General features: G+C 41.8%; 1 protein-coding gene and 1 pseudogene across 1 annotated transcript in view; both read right to left on the reverse strand.

The window, feature by feature from the left end:
* The window catches only part of LOC122556522, a 9,037-nt pseudogene extending 7,691 nt beyond the window's left edge, over window positions 1–1,346 (reverse strand).
* Window positions 1–14,740, reverse strand: part of LOC122556516 (uncharacterized threonine-rich GPI-anchored glycoprotein PJ4664.02-like) — a 138,875-nt gene that overhangs the window by 107,064 nt on the left and 17,071 nt on the right. The window contains exons 2-3 of the mRNA XM_043703248.1: window positions 8,446–8,554; window positions 7,297–7,371 (exon numbers count right to left, since the gene is read on the reverse strand). Coding sequence (XP_043559183.1) covers window positions 7,297–7,371; window positions 8,446–8,554 — 184 coding nt within the window. The remainder of the gene's footprint in view (window positions 1–7,296; window positions 7,372–8,445; window positions 8,555–14,740) is intronic.

A 14,740-nucleotide genomic window follows, 5' to 3' on the forward strand; every position in this document is an offset into this window, starting at 1 on the left:
GGATGCTGCCTGAACTGCTGTGCTTTTCCAGCACCACTCTAATCTAGACTCTGGTTTCCAGCATCTGCAGTCATTGTTTTTACCTAGTGGATTAGTTGAAACCCACCCCAATAGCCTTAGTGAATATCCCCCCCCCAGGATATTGGTATCCCTGTGGTTCAGATGAAGACCATCCTGCTTGTAGAGGTCCCACCTACCCCAGAAAGAGCCCCAATTATCCAAGAATTCAAAACCCTCCCTCCTACACCATCTCTGTAACCACGTGTTCAACTCCTCCCTCTCCCTATTCCTTGCCTCACTAGCACGTGGCACGGGCAATAAACCAGAGACAACAACTCTGTTTGTCCTAGCTCTAAGCTTCCATCCTAGCTCCCTGAATTTCTGCCTTAAATCCCCATCTCTCTTCCTACCTATGTCATTGGTGCCTATGTGGACCCCGACTTGGGGCTGCTCCCCCTCCTCCTTAAGGATCCCAAAAACACGATCAGAGACATCACGAACCCTGGCACCTGGGAGGCAACACACCAACCGTGAGTTTGTCTCGTCCCCACAGAATCTCCTATCTGTCCCCCTAACTATGGAGTCCCCAATGACTACTGCTCTGCCCTCTTCCCCTTTCCCTTCTGAGCAGCAGGACAGACTCTGTGCCAGAGCCCTGTACCCTACTGTTTTCCCCTGGTAAGTCGTCCCCCCAACAGGTTGACAGGGTTGTTAAGAAGGCATATGGTGCATTGGCGTTTATTGGTAGGGGGGCTGAGTTTTGGAGCCACAAGGTCTTGCTTCAACTATACAAGACACTGGTGTGGCCGCACCTGGAGTATTGCGTGCAGTTCTGGTCACCACATTGTAGAAAGAATGTGGAAGCTTTGGAAAGGGTTCAGAGGAGATTTACTTGGATGTTGCCTGGTATGGAAGGAAGGTCTTATGAGGAAAGGCTGAGGGACCTGAGGCTGTTTTCGTTGGAGAGAAAAAGGTTGAGAGGTGGCTTAATTGAGACATATAAGATAATCAGAGGATTAGATAGGGTGGGGACATTGAGAGCCTTTTTCCTCGGATGGTGAAGGCTAACACAAGGGAACATAGCTTTAAATTGAGGGATGATAGATTTAGGACAGATATTAGGGGTCGTTTTGTTACTCAGCGAGTAGTAGGGACGTGGATCGGTCTGCCTGAAACAGTAGCAGACTCACTGACATTAAGGGCATTGGACACACATATGGACAGTAATGAAACGGTGTTGGTTAGATGGATATCAGATTAATTTCACAGGTTAATTTCAACATCGCGAGCCGAAGGGCGTGTACTGTACTGTAATGTTGTATGTTGTATGTTAGTGCCCCATCCATATAGGAACATGCTTACCTGGCAGTCTAACTGCACATTAACTTTGCATACTTACCTTTTCACAGGAGATGTCAAAATGGCTGCCTGTGCTGCTGTAAATTTAGATCACAGAATACAGCAATCCCTGCCATGACAAAAGGGGTGGGATTTTCCTCCTTCTGAATATCATGCATGATGACCTGAGAGTTGGGATGGAAAGAGTGCTCTGCTTTCCTGCAAGATCTATGATCAGAATCTTCTGCCTATTTTTCCTTTAAGCTTTTCTTAAAGTATAAAAGTCACAGCAGAATGGTGACCTGAGCATGATATCACTCCTTGGGATATCTCGTCTGCAGTAGCTGTCATGACGGTTTCCAAAATAAATAGCTATTCTGGAATTTCCAGTACCAACACTCAGTAGCAGCAGAGTAACAATTACAAAATGCACTGGTGAAATTCACCAAAGCTCCTTAGACAGCACCTTCCAAAACCCACAACCATCTAGAAGGACAAGGGGATGCAGATATATGGCAGCACCACAACCAGCATGCTGTCTTACAAGTCACTCACCATCCTGGAAAGATATCGCCTTTCCTTCTATGTTGCTGTGTCAAAATGCTGGAATACCCTCTCTGACAGCATTGTGGGTCAACCGACAGCACATGGACTGTAGTGCACCACCACATTCCCAAGGGACAACTAGGAAAACTCCTTGCCAAGGATCAGTAACTCCTTTCTCATTGGGCTGGAAGCATATGTTGAAGAAAAACATCCTGAACTCACATAAGGATCTTCTAGCTCTCTCTGCCGTTGGTGATCCTAATCTATGTTCAATAACTAGAATGTCACTTTTTGACATCTTTATAATTCTTACATCTCTGTAATTTCCTTCCAAATGTTATGCTGTATGTCATTCCCTAAAGGTTATACTGAGCAATCTGAATATCCCTGTTTTCCTCCTTAGCTTTAGCTGAATTAGTTCTGTCATTGGCCTTCCTAGATCCTCTCTCCAACACACTGCAAAGTTCTCATTAATCATTCCTGCAACCCAACTCACTTTTCATGCTTTCTTGTCTATCCTGGATATGTTATCTCGAAGAGGATTTCATACTCAACCCTGCCTTCTTTGAATCTGATTTCTGTTTAGAATTATGATTCAACATAGCAATTTGTTTCTTTATCTCTCCAATCTTAGTTACCACATTCCATTCACATGCAAACATGGAGAGTAACCCAGACTTCAAGTATTACTTTCTCTCTTACTTTGAACAACCAACGTACTTACGATTTCCTATTCTGATGCATCGGACTTCCCCAGTGTTCTATGCCCCCGTTATTTCTTCTCTGACATTGTCTCTTGGTTCCTACTGAGTTAGTTTAAATCCTCACTGTAGTGCTAGTGTAAAGACTATCATTTTCTTATCTGCATTTTTTGATTGTGGAAAAATGAAAAATAGCTATTTTAAGACATAAGACATGAAACTGAAGTCTATGAAAAAAAATTGCTGCATTCTTAAAACGATTGAAACTCACTATGTGTGTTGTTTACACCGCTGCTTTGTTCAAGCAGTGGGGGAGGAAGTTTGTAAATGCCACAGCACTGGGGTGTGAGAAAGGCATGAAATTTAGCTGGCACCAAATAGTTGATTGACTTGGGTATTGTAACTATACATGGGTACAGAAGGACATTAGCCCGATGACAACTCTTTGATTGGTTTTGAGTAGCTGTACAGCTTATGAGTGTGAACAATATGGGAACAATCATTTGGATTATTAGATGAGCGTGTGTCTGTGTATGTGTGCATGTGTCTGTGTGTGGGTGTGTGCGCGAGTATGTGACTGTCTCTCTCTCTCTGTGCCATAAAGAAAATCTTAAACTTGAAGAAAGCCAGCGATTTTTTCCAACCAGCTGCTGTAAGCTGTTGCCTTTAATCAGTAACTAAGATACTTTGCAGTTAGTGCACAGATCACCCTTTGCCTCCTAAGAAGAAATAAAAGAAGCTGAAGAAAGGAGGTCAGAAAACAGAAAGGAACAAGCCAAAAGGAACATCACAATGAACCATGTTGACTGGTGCTAGTGAACTGTATATTTCCCAGAATATTTTCCCTCCACTCATAAAACTGATTTTTTTTTTGTCCCTTTGTTTTTGTGTTGGGTTGTTAAAAGGGGTTAGAGTTTTAATTTGCAGAACCATATATTGATCGTTCATAGCTGTAAAGAAATACCTCTCTAGTAAAGAAGTCCACAGATTCCCTATGTTCTGAGAGAATAAATTCCTCTTCATCTTTGTCGTAAATGAGTGACCCCTTATGCTGAGATTTAGCCCTATAATCCTCAACTTTTCAAAAGGGGAAGAAATTTCTTCACATCTATCCTGCCAAGTCCCTTAAAAATCTTATATATTTCAATAAGGTTCATTCTTCTAAATGCCAAAGAGTACAGGCTCAATGAGTACGGAGGAAGTCAATGGCTGAGTGGTATTATCGTTGGGCTGTTAATCCAGAGTACCCCTTAACCCAGGTAATGTTCAAATCCTGCTACGGTAGATGGTGGAATTTGAATTCAATAAATACCTGGAATTAAGAGTCTAATGATGATCATGATTGTCAGGAAAATCCATCTGGGTCACTAATGCCTTTCAGAGAAGGAAACTGCCATCCTCACCTGGTCTGGTCTACATGTGACTGCAGACCCACAGCAATGTGGGTGACTCTTAACTGCTCACTGGACATTTAGGGCTGGGTAATGAATGCTGGCCTAGCCAACAACACCCTCATCCTGTGAATGAATAATTAACCGATAAGAAAATCCCTCCATACCTGGAATCAACGTCGTGAACCTTCTTGCACTGTTTCCAATGCAAATATATCTTTCTTTAGATAAGAGGCCCAAAACTGTTCACAGTGATCTATGTGTGGTGAAACTAGTGGCTTCTGCAGATTTAGCAAGACTTCTCTATTTTTAATATTCCATCCCCTTTGAAATAAAGGCCAACATTATATTTACCTTTCCTGTTACCTGCTGATATTATATGCTAGTTTTTTCTGTTTAATACCTAAGGGCTCCTAATTTTTTTTATTCATTCATGGGACAAGGGCTTCAGGGCTGGCCAGTATTTATTGACTGGACAGAACCACAGTGCTGTTAGGGAGGGAATTCCAGGATTTTGACCCATCAACAATGAAGGAACAGTGATATATTCTCAAGTCAGATGATGAGTAGCTTGGAGAGGAACTTGATGGCGTTCTCACGTATCTTCTGCTCTTTACCTTCTAGATGGAAGTGGTCATGGGTTTGGAAGGTGCTATCTCAGGATCTTTGGTGACCTTCTATAATGTATTTTGTAGATCATACACTCTGTGCTGCTACTAAGTGTTGCTGGAGGATGGAATGGATGCTTGTGGATGTGGTGCCAATCAAGTTGTCCTGGATGATATCACATTCTTGAATATTTCGAGAGCTGCACCCATCCAGGCAAGCAGGGAGTATTCCATCACATTCCTGACTTGTGCCTTGTAGGTGGAGAACAGGCTTGGGGGAGTCAGGAATCAGGTGAGCCACTCATTGCACTATTCCTAGCCTCTGACCTGTTCTTGTAGCCACTGTGTTTACTTGGCAAGTCCAGCTGAGTTTCTTGTTAGTGGTAACCCCCAGGTTGTTGATAGTGGGGGATTCAATGATGGTAACATCATTGAATGTCAAGGGGTGGTGGTGAAGATTGTCATAGCCTGGCATTTGTGTGGCACAGATGTTACATGCTCGTTATCAGCCCAGGTCAGGATATTGTTTTGATCTTGCTGCATTTGAACATGGACTGCTTCAGTAGCTGAGGAGTTGTGAATGGTGCTGAACATTGCACAATCATTGGCGAACATTCCTACTTCTGACCTTATGATGGAGTGAAGATCATTGCTGAAGCAGCTGTTGGGCCTAGGATACTACCCTGAGGAATCCCTGCAGAGATGTCCTGGAGCTGAGATGACTGACCTCCAGCAACCACAACCATCTTCCTATGTGCCAAATATAACTATAACCAAATATTTCTGTGCTCCAACTTTCAGATCTTCTATTCTTCATGTTGAAGTGCATAACTGAGAGAGACTGGATTCCCTACAGTTTGGAAACACGCCCAACAAGTCCACACCGACCCTCCGAAGATTAACCCACCCAGACCCATTCCCCTACACTGTATTTACCCCTGAATAATGTACCTATCATTATGGGCAATTTATCATGGTCAATTCACCTGACCTGCATATCTTTGGATTGGGATAGGAAACCAGAGCACCCGGAGGAAACCCACGCAGACACGGGGAGAATGTGCAATCTGCACACAGACAGTTGCCTGAGGCTGGAAATGATCCTGGGTCCCTGGTGCTGTGAGGCAGCAGTGCTAACCACTCAGCCACCGTGCTGCCTGAATATTCACTGATGTTTAGAAGAATGACAGGAGATTTTAAAATTCTAAAAGGACTAGGCAGAGTCAACGCAGGACTGATGTTCCCAATGACTGGAGAGTCCAGAACCAGGGATCACAGTCTAAGCATAACCAGGTAGGCCATTTAAAACTAAGATGAGGACAAATTTCTTCACCCTGAGAGTGGTGAACCTTTGGAATTTGTTGTAGCTGAAAATGTCTGAGGCCAAAACACTGAAAGATTTCAAGAAGGCGTGAGATACAGTTCTTAGAACCAAAGGGCTCAAAGGTTATGGAGTGAAAGCAGAGACAGGGGACTGAGTTGGATGATCAATCATGTTCATATTGAATGGCAGAGCAGGCTTGAAGAGCCAATTTTCTTTGTTTCTATCACCTCACATTTCTACTTTTCCCAAGCTGGTCCCTGTGTTGTAAAGCTTCCCTCCCATATCACCATCCATCAATGCATTCATTTGTTTTCTCATTCAATTTCTGTTAATTACTGAATTGCCTGTGGGTTTAATCAGGAGCTTTTCACTTTTGAGGTCCTGCTTGTCAATTTCTTCACTTACTCCCCTAATTCTGACTGCAGGACCACAATATGTGTTGGTCATTTCAACATGCACCATGATTACTGGTTGTTTAACAAAGTTCCTTTTCTGTTTCCTTAACTATTGAATATTTGGCACTGTTTCTCTTCCAGTCTTTTTTTGTACCTTCCTTCTACACTGAGTCATCTTGATAACATGGACTTGTCTTTGGTTTTGAGTGGCAACATCAAATATGCCATCACTCCCATGGGTATTCAAATCTGAACACTGATTGTAGAGTGAGATGCATGCAGGGGACCTCTGAACGGACCACCCTGTTCCTTTTTGGCTATTGATGGTCATCCATTTCCTTCCTCGCAGCTGTGGGGTGACCACATCTATAAATGCGCGATCTATGTCATTCTCAGGCTTGAAGAAACACCATGGTAGTGAAAGTTGCTCTCGAGCTCTGAAAGGCGAATTCAGGTTACTACCATGAACAACAGTGTCTGTACAAATGATTACCCAGGTTATACAAAAAGTATCCTGGAGTTCGCACTAAGCATGGGCTTTGCATATATAAGGTTGAAGGAGTCCTCCATTACTATCAGATAATAATCTTCAGCACTGCTAATAAAGCTTAGTGCTGCTCTGAAACTTTACTACTATGTATAAGTGAATACATTCACATACCACTGTAGCAACCCAATTTAAATCCTTAATTTCCCAGCTTCCAATTTAAACAAATAGTTGAGAGTGTGGTGCTGGAAAAGCACAGCAGGTCAGGCATCCAAGGAGCAGGAGAATTGACATTTCAGGCATAAGCCCTTTATCAGGATTGAGGTTTGTGTTTAGGAGTTTCCAGCTTATGCCCGAAAGCTCGATTCTCCTGCACCTCAGATGCTGCCTGACCTGCTGTGCTTTTCCAGCGCCTCACTCTCGACTCTGATCCCCAGCATCTGCAGTCCTCACTTTCTCCTAATTTAAACAAATGCCTTTTCAACAGAAAAGAGAAAAATATTTACCAGCACGTTGATGTGGTCTCACTGTCAATTGGTCAACATCCTGGAAACTCCTTCCAAACAGTACATTGGGTTTACCTGTATCAAAAGGATTTCAGAGGTTCAAGAAGGCAGCGCACCACCACCAGGGAAGAATTAGGGATGATCAACAAATTTTGGCCTTGTTTGCAATGCTCACATTTTATGTAAGGAAAAAAATGCATAACCTTCACAGTCACCTAATGCTTGACTTTAAGTTTCATCTTACAAGCAGGAAAAGGTGGCCAAGACACGAAAGTGATGCAAATAAACAACATGTATGTGGTACATAAATCACATGGAGAATAGTATCTAATACGACTTACTGATGTACAAAGCTTCAGTTCAACTATGCACTTTTACTCTTATTTCTCGTGGCACATTGTCAAGTTCAGCAGAAATATGACAGACTACTGAGATCCCTTCTCAGACAGCTGTCAAACTGTCCACCTCTACCTATGCGGAGATGATTAGATCATCAGAGATAAAACTGGTTTTAAGATACTGAACGGGAAGGACAGGGAAAACAAGCAGGCAAGGAAGCATTTTTGAGTCCTACTTCCAAGTCGTTTCTGCCCGTTTTCCCTCTTAATGGTCCATTAAAATGAGAGGAGAGTCTTTATGCTGCAAATCACACAATGCTGAGCAACCACAACTATTTTCCATTAGTACGGTTTATGGTAGCATTCAGAGTGCTCAAGACAAATAAAGTAAAAACCCAAATTCACTCAAATGATTGACACTTTCGATGCACTGTGTGTGTGATCAATCTTTCAGAGATAATTCTCTCGTACTTGATGAGTATTTGTTTCTGATCCAGGCACACGGAATCTGGGGTCGGCATGATGCCAACATCATCAAATATCATATCATCTGTCCTGCAAGGAAATTATGGAATTGATATTTCTCATTCATCAGTGATTGAGAATTAACCATAACTACGTATCATCACCAATAAAAGAATTCACAATCTCATCTATTCTTTAATCTACTGAGCTACTATTGCATAATGCTTTGTATAAAATGTAGCACAATTATGACCTTTTTGTTTCAGTGATTCCAACGGAGGACTTCTAGATTCATTAACATTTTGAGTAACAACACATTTACATGGGACAGAAAGTGAATACTTACGACAGGTTGTAACAGTGCAACAGGGATCACCAACATTCGGTAAATGAATGAGGACTTCAGGTTTATTGCATTTCAGGGGAAAGGGACATTTTGATTTATCACAGGAAAGCTAAAAAGAGGAAATAAAAAGATAATACATGAACACCAAGCATTCCAAAGAAAAGGTGGAATAAACGTTGGAATGAAAATTCAGTCACCTCTCAATCTTCTCCTCTCTAATGAAAACAGCCTCAAGTCCCTCAGCCTTTCCTCATAAGACCTTCCCTTCATCCCAGGCAACATCCTCGTAAATTGCCTTTGAACCCTTTCCAAAGCTTCCACATCCTTCCTATAACATGGCGACCAGAACTGCAGCCACACTAGAATTTTGTACAGCTGCAGCATGACCTCATGTCTCCGAAACTCAATCTGTGTACCAATAAAAACTAACACACCGTATGCCTTCTTAACAACCCTATCAACCTGGGCGGCAACTTGCAGGGATCTATGCACATGGACACTGAGATCTCTTTGCTCATCAACACTACCAAAAATCGCACCTTTAGCCCAATACTCTTTTTTCCTGCTGCTCCTTCCAGAGTGAATCACCTCACACTTTTCCACATTAAACTCCATTTGCCACCTCTCAGCCCAGCTCTGCAGCTTATCCATGTCTCTGTAACCCACAACAACCTTCAGCACTATCCACAACTCTACCTACCTTAGTGTCATCCGCAAATTTACTAACCCATCCTTCTATGCCCTCATCTAAGTAATTTATAAAAATAACAAACAGCAGTGACCCTAAAACAGATCGTTGCAGTACACCACTAGTAACTGAACTCCAGGATGAACATTTCCCATCAACCCCACCCTGTGTCTTCTTTCAGGTAACCAATTTTTGAACCAAACCACTAAATCACTCTCAATCCCATGCCTCTTGTATTTTGTGCAATAGCCTACAGTGGGGAACCTTATCAAATGCCTTACTGTTATGAAGATGTGGGTATACCTTTAAGTGAGTTAAAAGCAGCAAAACTACTGGACACAGCACTAAGTGTTCTCAAAAAGGTAACAATGTAATACTGGGTCAACAATTCAATTAGTTCGTTGCTTGGAGACAAAAACAAATTTGATTTCAGTTTAAATTATACCCGAGACATAACAAACTCCAACAATTTTGAATAGAGTATATTGACCACCTTAAAAGCCAATGACACATTCCGATGCTCTGGAGTATAAGACCGGGCAAAATTGAACAGTTGAGGGGAGATCTGCCACATCCTAGCATGTACGAGATGCCTTGAAAAACAACTCTCTTAAAAGTTCCTTTTTGATCAGTAACCTGTAACGCAGAAATTCCCAACAAGGAGAAAAGAAGACAAAAGAAGATCCGAAGACAAGAACCTACAGCTGCCTGGTTTTGAGATAAGGAATCTTGTCTAGTAAATTTTAATTGGGAGTTTTATCGGACTAATATTATGGAAGGGAAGCTAAAAGATAGGTTAGAGAAAGAAACTGTAAATAGTGGTTAGTTAATTATTCTCTGTTATACTTTAAGAAATAAAGTTGTCAATTTTTACTTTAAATAGCTATTGGCCACTTGATTGTTACAGATTACTGCAAGGGACAAATCTTTTCTGTGTTGCTAGTTTTAAATTAAGCAGGAGGGTTTATCCCATATCGTAACAGTTTGGATGCTCGGGTCTGTGGTCTGAACTGGTTTAGAGAGACTTGAATAGATTTGGGGTACGAAAAATCCCAGCAGATTTAAAAACTTGCAGGTTAGTGTCCTAGATCTTTAAATAAAATGTAGGTGAGACAATTTGTTTAATTTCAGTGACTTGTAGTCGATTGAATTAAAAGTGAGAGAAATGGCTTTTAAATTGCTGAAGAGGTTCTGGGATTTGAAGATGATTCTCAAATTTGCCAAGAAAGTTGAGAAGGAAAGAAAAAGGCCATACCTTTAGAATTAGCAAAAAGGTTAGATTTGGATTTAACCAAGGACAAAAGTAAAGCTGAAATTGTAAGGGAATTACTCAAACACTTAGGTGTGTCAGAGAAAGAGACAAGTGCAGTCGAGGTAGAAAAACTTAAATTACAGTTGAGGAAAATGGAGTTAGAAGGCAAACATGGAAGAGAGAAAGGGAAAGATAGAGAAGAGAGAGAGAGACGAAAGAGAGAGAGAGAGAGAGAAGGTTCTTGGCTGAGCAAAGAGGGAGAGGAAAGGGATGAGAAAGAGAAAGAGGGAAGAAAGGGAGGGAGTAACAGAGAGAAGAGAGAAAGAGAGAGAGAATTTATACTTGAGAAGTTGCAAACTTAATCAGCAAAGTCAAGTTAACAGGATGGAGATTAAAAAAGAAGTTAGTGATATATATAAATATGTCAAAATTCTGCCACATTTTGATGAGAAAAATGTTGAAGCTTTTTTTTATTTCATTTGAAAAATTGGTTAGGAAGATGGAGTGGTCTGAGGATTTATGGGTAATGCTAGTTTAGACTAAACTGGTAGGCAGAGCTAGTGAGGTATTTGCTGCACTGTCAGATGAGGTGTCAAGAGATTATGAAGTGGTTAACAGGCTATTTAAGTCTTTATGAATTGGTACCAGAGTATATAGATAGTGGTTCAGAAACATAAAGAAGGAACTAAGTCAGGCTTACATTGAGTTCGAAAGAATTAAGCATAGACAATTTGATGCATGCTTTGGAAATAGATAGGACATTTGAGGCTTTAAGAGAGATTATTCTGCTGGAGGAGTTTAAAACTCACTTCCAGAGATGGTAAGAATTCATATGGATGAACAGAAAATTCAAGAAGTGAAAAGGGCAGCAGAATTAGCAGATGAGTACATGTTGGTGCATAAGACAAGTTTCCAGCCAGAATTTCGTCCTGTGAGGGATAGAAATTGAGAGAAAGGGAGATCCAACACTCTGAAACCAAGAATCGAGTGCACTGGGAAGATGTTACGCAGGTTAAAGAAGCCCAAGAGGGTGGACAGGAGGTGAAATGTAATGGAGTGGGACACAAACAATTACAGTGCCAGTGCTTTCAGAAGGGCACTGGGAAAAGGTGTTTTCACTGGCAGAAAGTGGGGCACGTAAAGATACAGTGCTGGTCATTAAAGAAAGCTGTTGTGGGAAAAGTTGTGGTAAAAGAAGCTAAGCCAGTGGCCTTAGTGAATGTAGTAAAGAAGGCCCCAAGAAGAGCTGAGGAGCTGCAGGAGAGTGCAGTTAGGCAGGGGCTGGGTATGGAGTTAGTACCTGATCTCTACAAAGAATTTGTCTCTGTGGGTAAAGTTTACTCAGAAAGAACAGGGGGAGAAGGACAAGAAGTTATAATTGTGAGAGATACACAATGGGTGAATAAGCACCCTTTCTGATCTGTTACCTGAGAGAGTGGTAATTTGTGGGATAGATGGACAGAAATTTAGCGTTCCTCTGTGTAGGATCAGGTTGGAGTGCCAACCCAAGGTTGGGGAAGTTACAGTGGGAGAGATTGACAGAGTGTCAGTTCCAGGAATTCCAATTGTTCTTGGGAATGATTTGGCAGGATCCAAGGTGGGAGTGACACACCTTGTCATGGAGAAGCCCAAGGAAGACCAAGAAACTGAAGAGTTAAAACAGAAATATCCTGGTATTTTCCCAGACTGTGTGATAACCAGGTCCCATTATCATAAGTCACTGCACGAAGTAAAAACTAAAGAGAAAGATGAAGGAGTTGAGGTTCAGTTAGCGGGCATCCTACGTTTGACATAATGATCCAGGAAAAATCTGAACAGGCAGAGGGTCAGACAGAAGTGTTTAGTCCTGAAAAGCTAAGAGACTTGCAATAGCAAGACAAGACAATAAACAATATATTATGTGGATGTGTACTCCAAAAAGGAGGCAGGGAACATTCCGGAGGGTTGAATCCTCAGACAGAAATGGAGACCACGGCAGGTTAGTGCAGAGGTGAAATGGGCCGATGTGCACCAGATTGTGTTGTTGGTAGCGCACAGACAGGAGGTGTTACAGGTAGCACATGAACTACCTGTAGGAGGTCACCTAGGGGTACAAAAGGCACAGGCTAGGGTACAAAATATTTTTATTGGCCTGGAATGCATAAGGATGTGGTTAACTTTTGCTGTACGTGTCATACATGCCAAATGGTAGGTAAGCCACAGGTGGTAATAAAGCCAGCCCCTTTGATGCCAATTCCTGCATTTGAAGAACTCTTCACGTGGGTTATAATTGATTGTGTAGGTCCCCTCCCAAGAACTAAAAATGGGAACCAGTACATGTTAACCATAATGGATGTGTCTCCCACATTTCCAGAGGCAATTCCATTACAGAATATCAAGGCAAAAAGGGTGGTAGAGGAGTTAGTAGCTTTCTTCACATGGTATGGGCTACCCAGAGAGATTCAGTCAGCCCAAGGGTCAGATTGTACTGCTCGGCTGTTTAAGGAGGTTATGGATAGCTTTGGTATGCAGCACTTTAAATCCTGTGCATATCATCCTGAATCCCAGGGAGCTTTAGAAGGGTTGCATCAGACCTTGAAGACCATGTTAAGGGCGTACTGTCAGGATTATCCAAGTGATTGAGATAAAGGTATCTCATTCATATTGTTTGCCATTAGAGATGTCCCAAATGAATCTACTCAGTTCACTCCCTTTGAGTTAATATTTGGTCATGAAGTGAGAGGCCCTTTGAAATTAATTAAAGAAAGATTGACAGAACCTAAGTTGGAGCTCTCACAATTAGATTATGTATCAGAGGTGAGGGAGAGAGTAAATTGAGTAGGTGATTTAGCTAAACAGCACCTAAAGAGGGCAAGTGTAGAATGAAGCAGGTGGCAGATTAAAAGCTCTGAGATTCGGATATTTACCCAAGGGAATCAGTGATAGGAGATCCCTTCAAAGCCAGGTTTAGTGGTCCCTATCAAATTGAGAAAAACGTTGAGTCAGGTGAACTATTTAGCAAAGGTGCCAGATAGAGAAAAAAGAATGGGTATATCATGTGAACATGTTGAAACCGTATTACACTAGTGAGAAAGTTCTGAAGTAACAGGTATTAGTTACTGCCTCGCAGAGTGAGGAATCAAATCCAGATGATGTGGATTTTGATGTGCCTCAAAATAGATTAAAAATTGAAGAAGTCCTTGAGGAGTGGGATAGATTAGTAAGTTATCTGTGTCAGGAGCATGGAACAGACTTGAAAGATTTGTTATTACAGTACAAGGACATATGAAAGAATCAGATGAGGAGGACTAATGTTATTGTTCATGAATTAGACGTAGGAAATACTGCTCCAATAAAACACCACCCCTACCGGCTTAATCCTCTCAAAGCCGGACAGGTCCACATGGAGGTGCAGGCCATGCTCAACAAGCACATCATCGAACCAAGCCAGAGCGAGTGGATTTTGCCAATTGTCTTAGTTCTTAGATTCTGTGTGGATTATCAGAAGGTCAACGCTTTTACAAAATTGGACTCATATCCAATTCCTAGATTGGAGGACTGTATCGAGAAAGTTGGACAAGCCCGTTACATCACCAAGTTGGACTTAATGCATGGTTATTGGTAGGTACCTTTAGCAGAGAGGGCAAAATAAATTTCTGCGTTTGTAACCCCAAATGGGCTATATCAGTTTAAAGTGATGGTCTTTGGAATGAAGCATGTACCCACCACATTCCAAAGACTCATGAACAGAGGTGTGGCTGGGTTAACAAACTATGCAGTCTATTTGGACATTATAGAGATCTTTAGTAAGTCCTGGAAAGATCACTTGGCACATTTGTCAGACCTCTTTGAACAACTACGAAAAGCAAAACTGGTGATAAAGTTAAATAATACAGAATTTGCAAAAGCAGAGATGACGTTTTTGGGACATAACATTGGTCATGGAAGGTTGACCCCACGGAATGCAATGACGTAGGTCATTGAGGAATTCCCACGACAAACCTCTCACAGAATACAGGGAGAACTAGCCATTTGGATACAGAACTGGCTCAAAGGTAGAAGACAGAGGGTGGTGGTGGAGGGTTGTTTTCCAGACTGCAGGCCTGTGACCAGTGGAGTGCCACAAGGATCAGTGCTGGGCCCTCTACTTTTTGTCATTTACATAAATGATCTGGATGAGAGCATAAGAGGTACAGTTAGTAAGTTTGCAGATGACACCACAATTGGAGGTTTAGTGGACAGCGAAGAAGGTTACCTCAGATTACAACAGGATCTGGACCAGACGGGCCAATGGGTTGAGAAGTCTCAGATTGAGTTTAATTCAGATAATTGCGAGGTGCCGCATTTTGGGAAAGCAAATCTTAGCAGGACTTATA

The sequence above is a fragment of the Chiloscyllium plagiosum genome, chromosome 2 (assembly GCF_004010195.1).
Source record: "Chiloscyllium plagiosum isolate BGI_BamShark_2017 chromosome 2, ASM401019v2, whole genome shotgun sequence".
NCBI lineage: Eukaryota > Metazoa > Chordata > Chondrichthyes > Orectolobiformes > Hemiscylliidae > Chiloscyllium > Chiloscyllium plagiosum.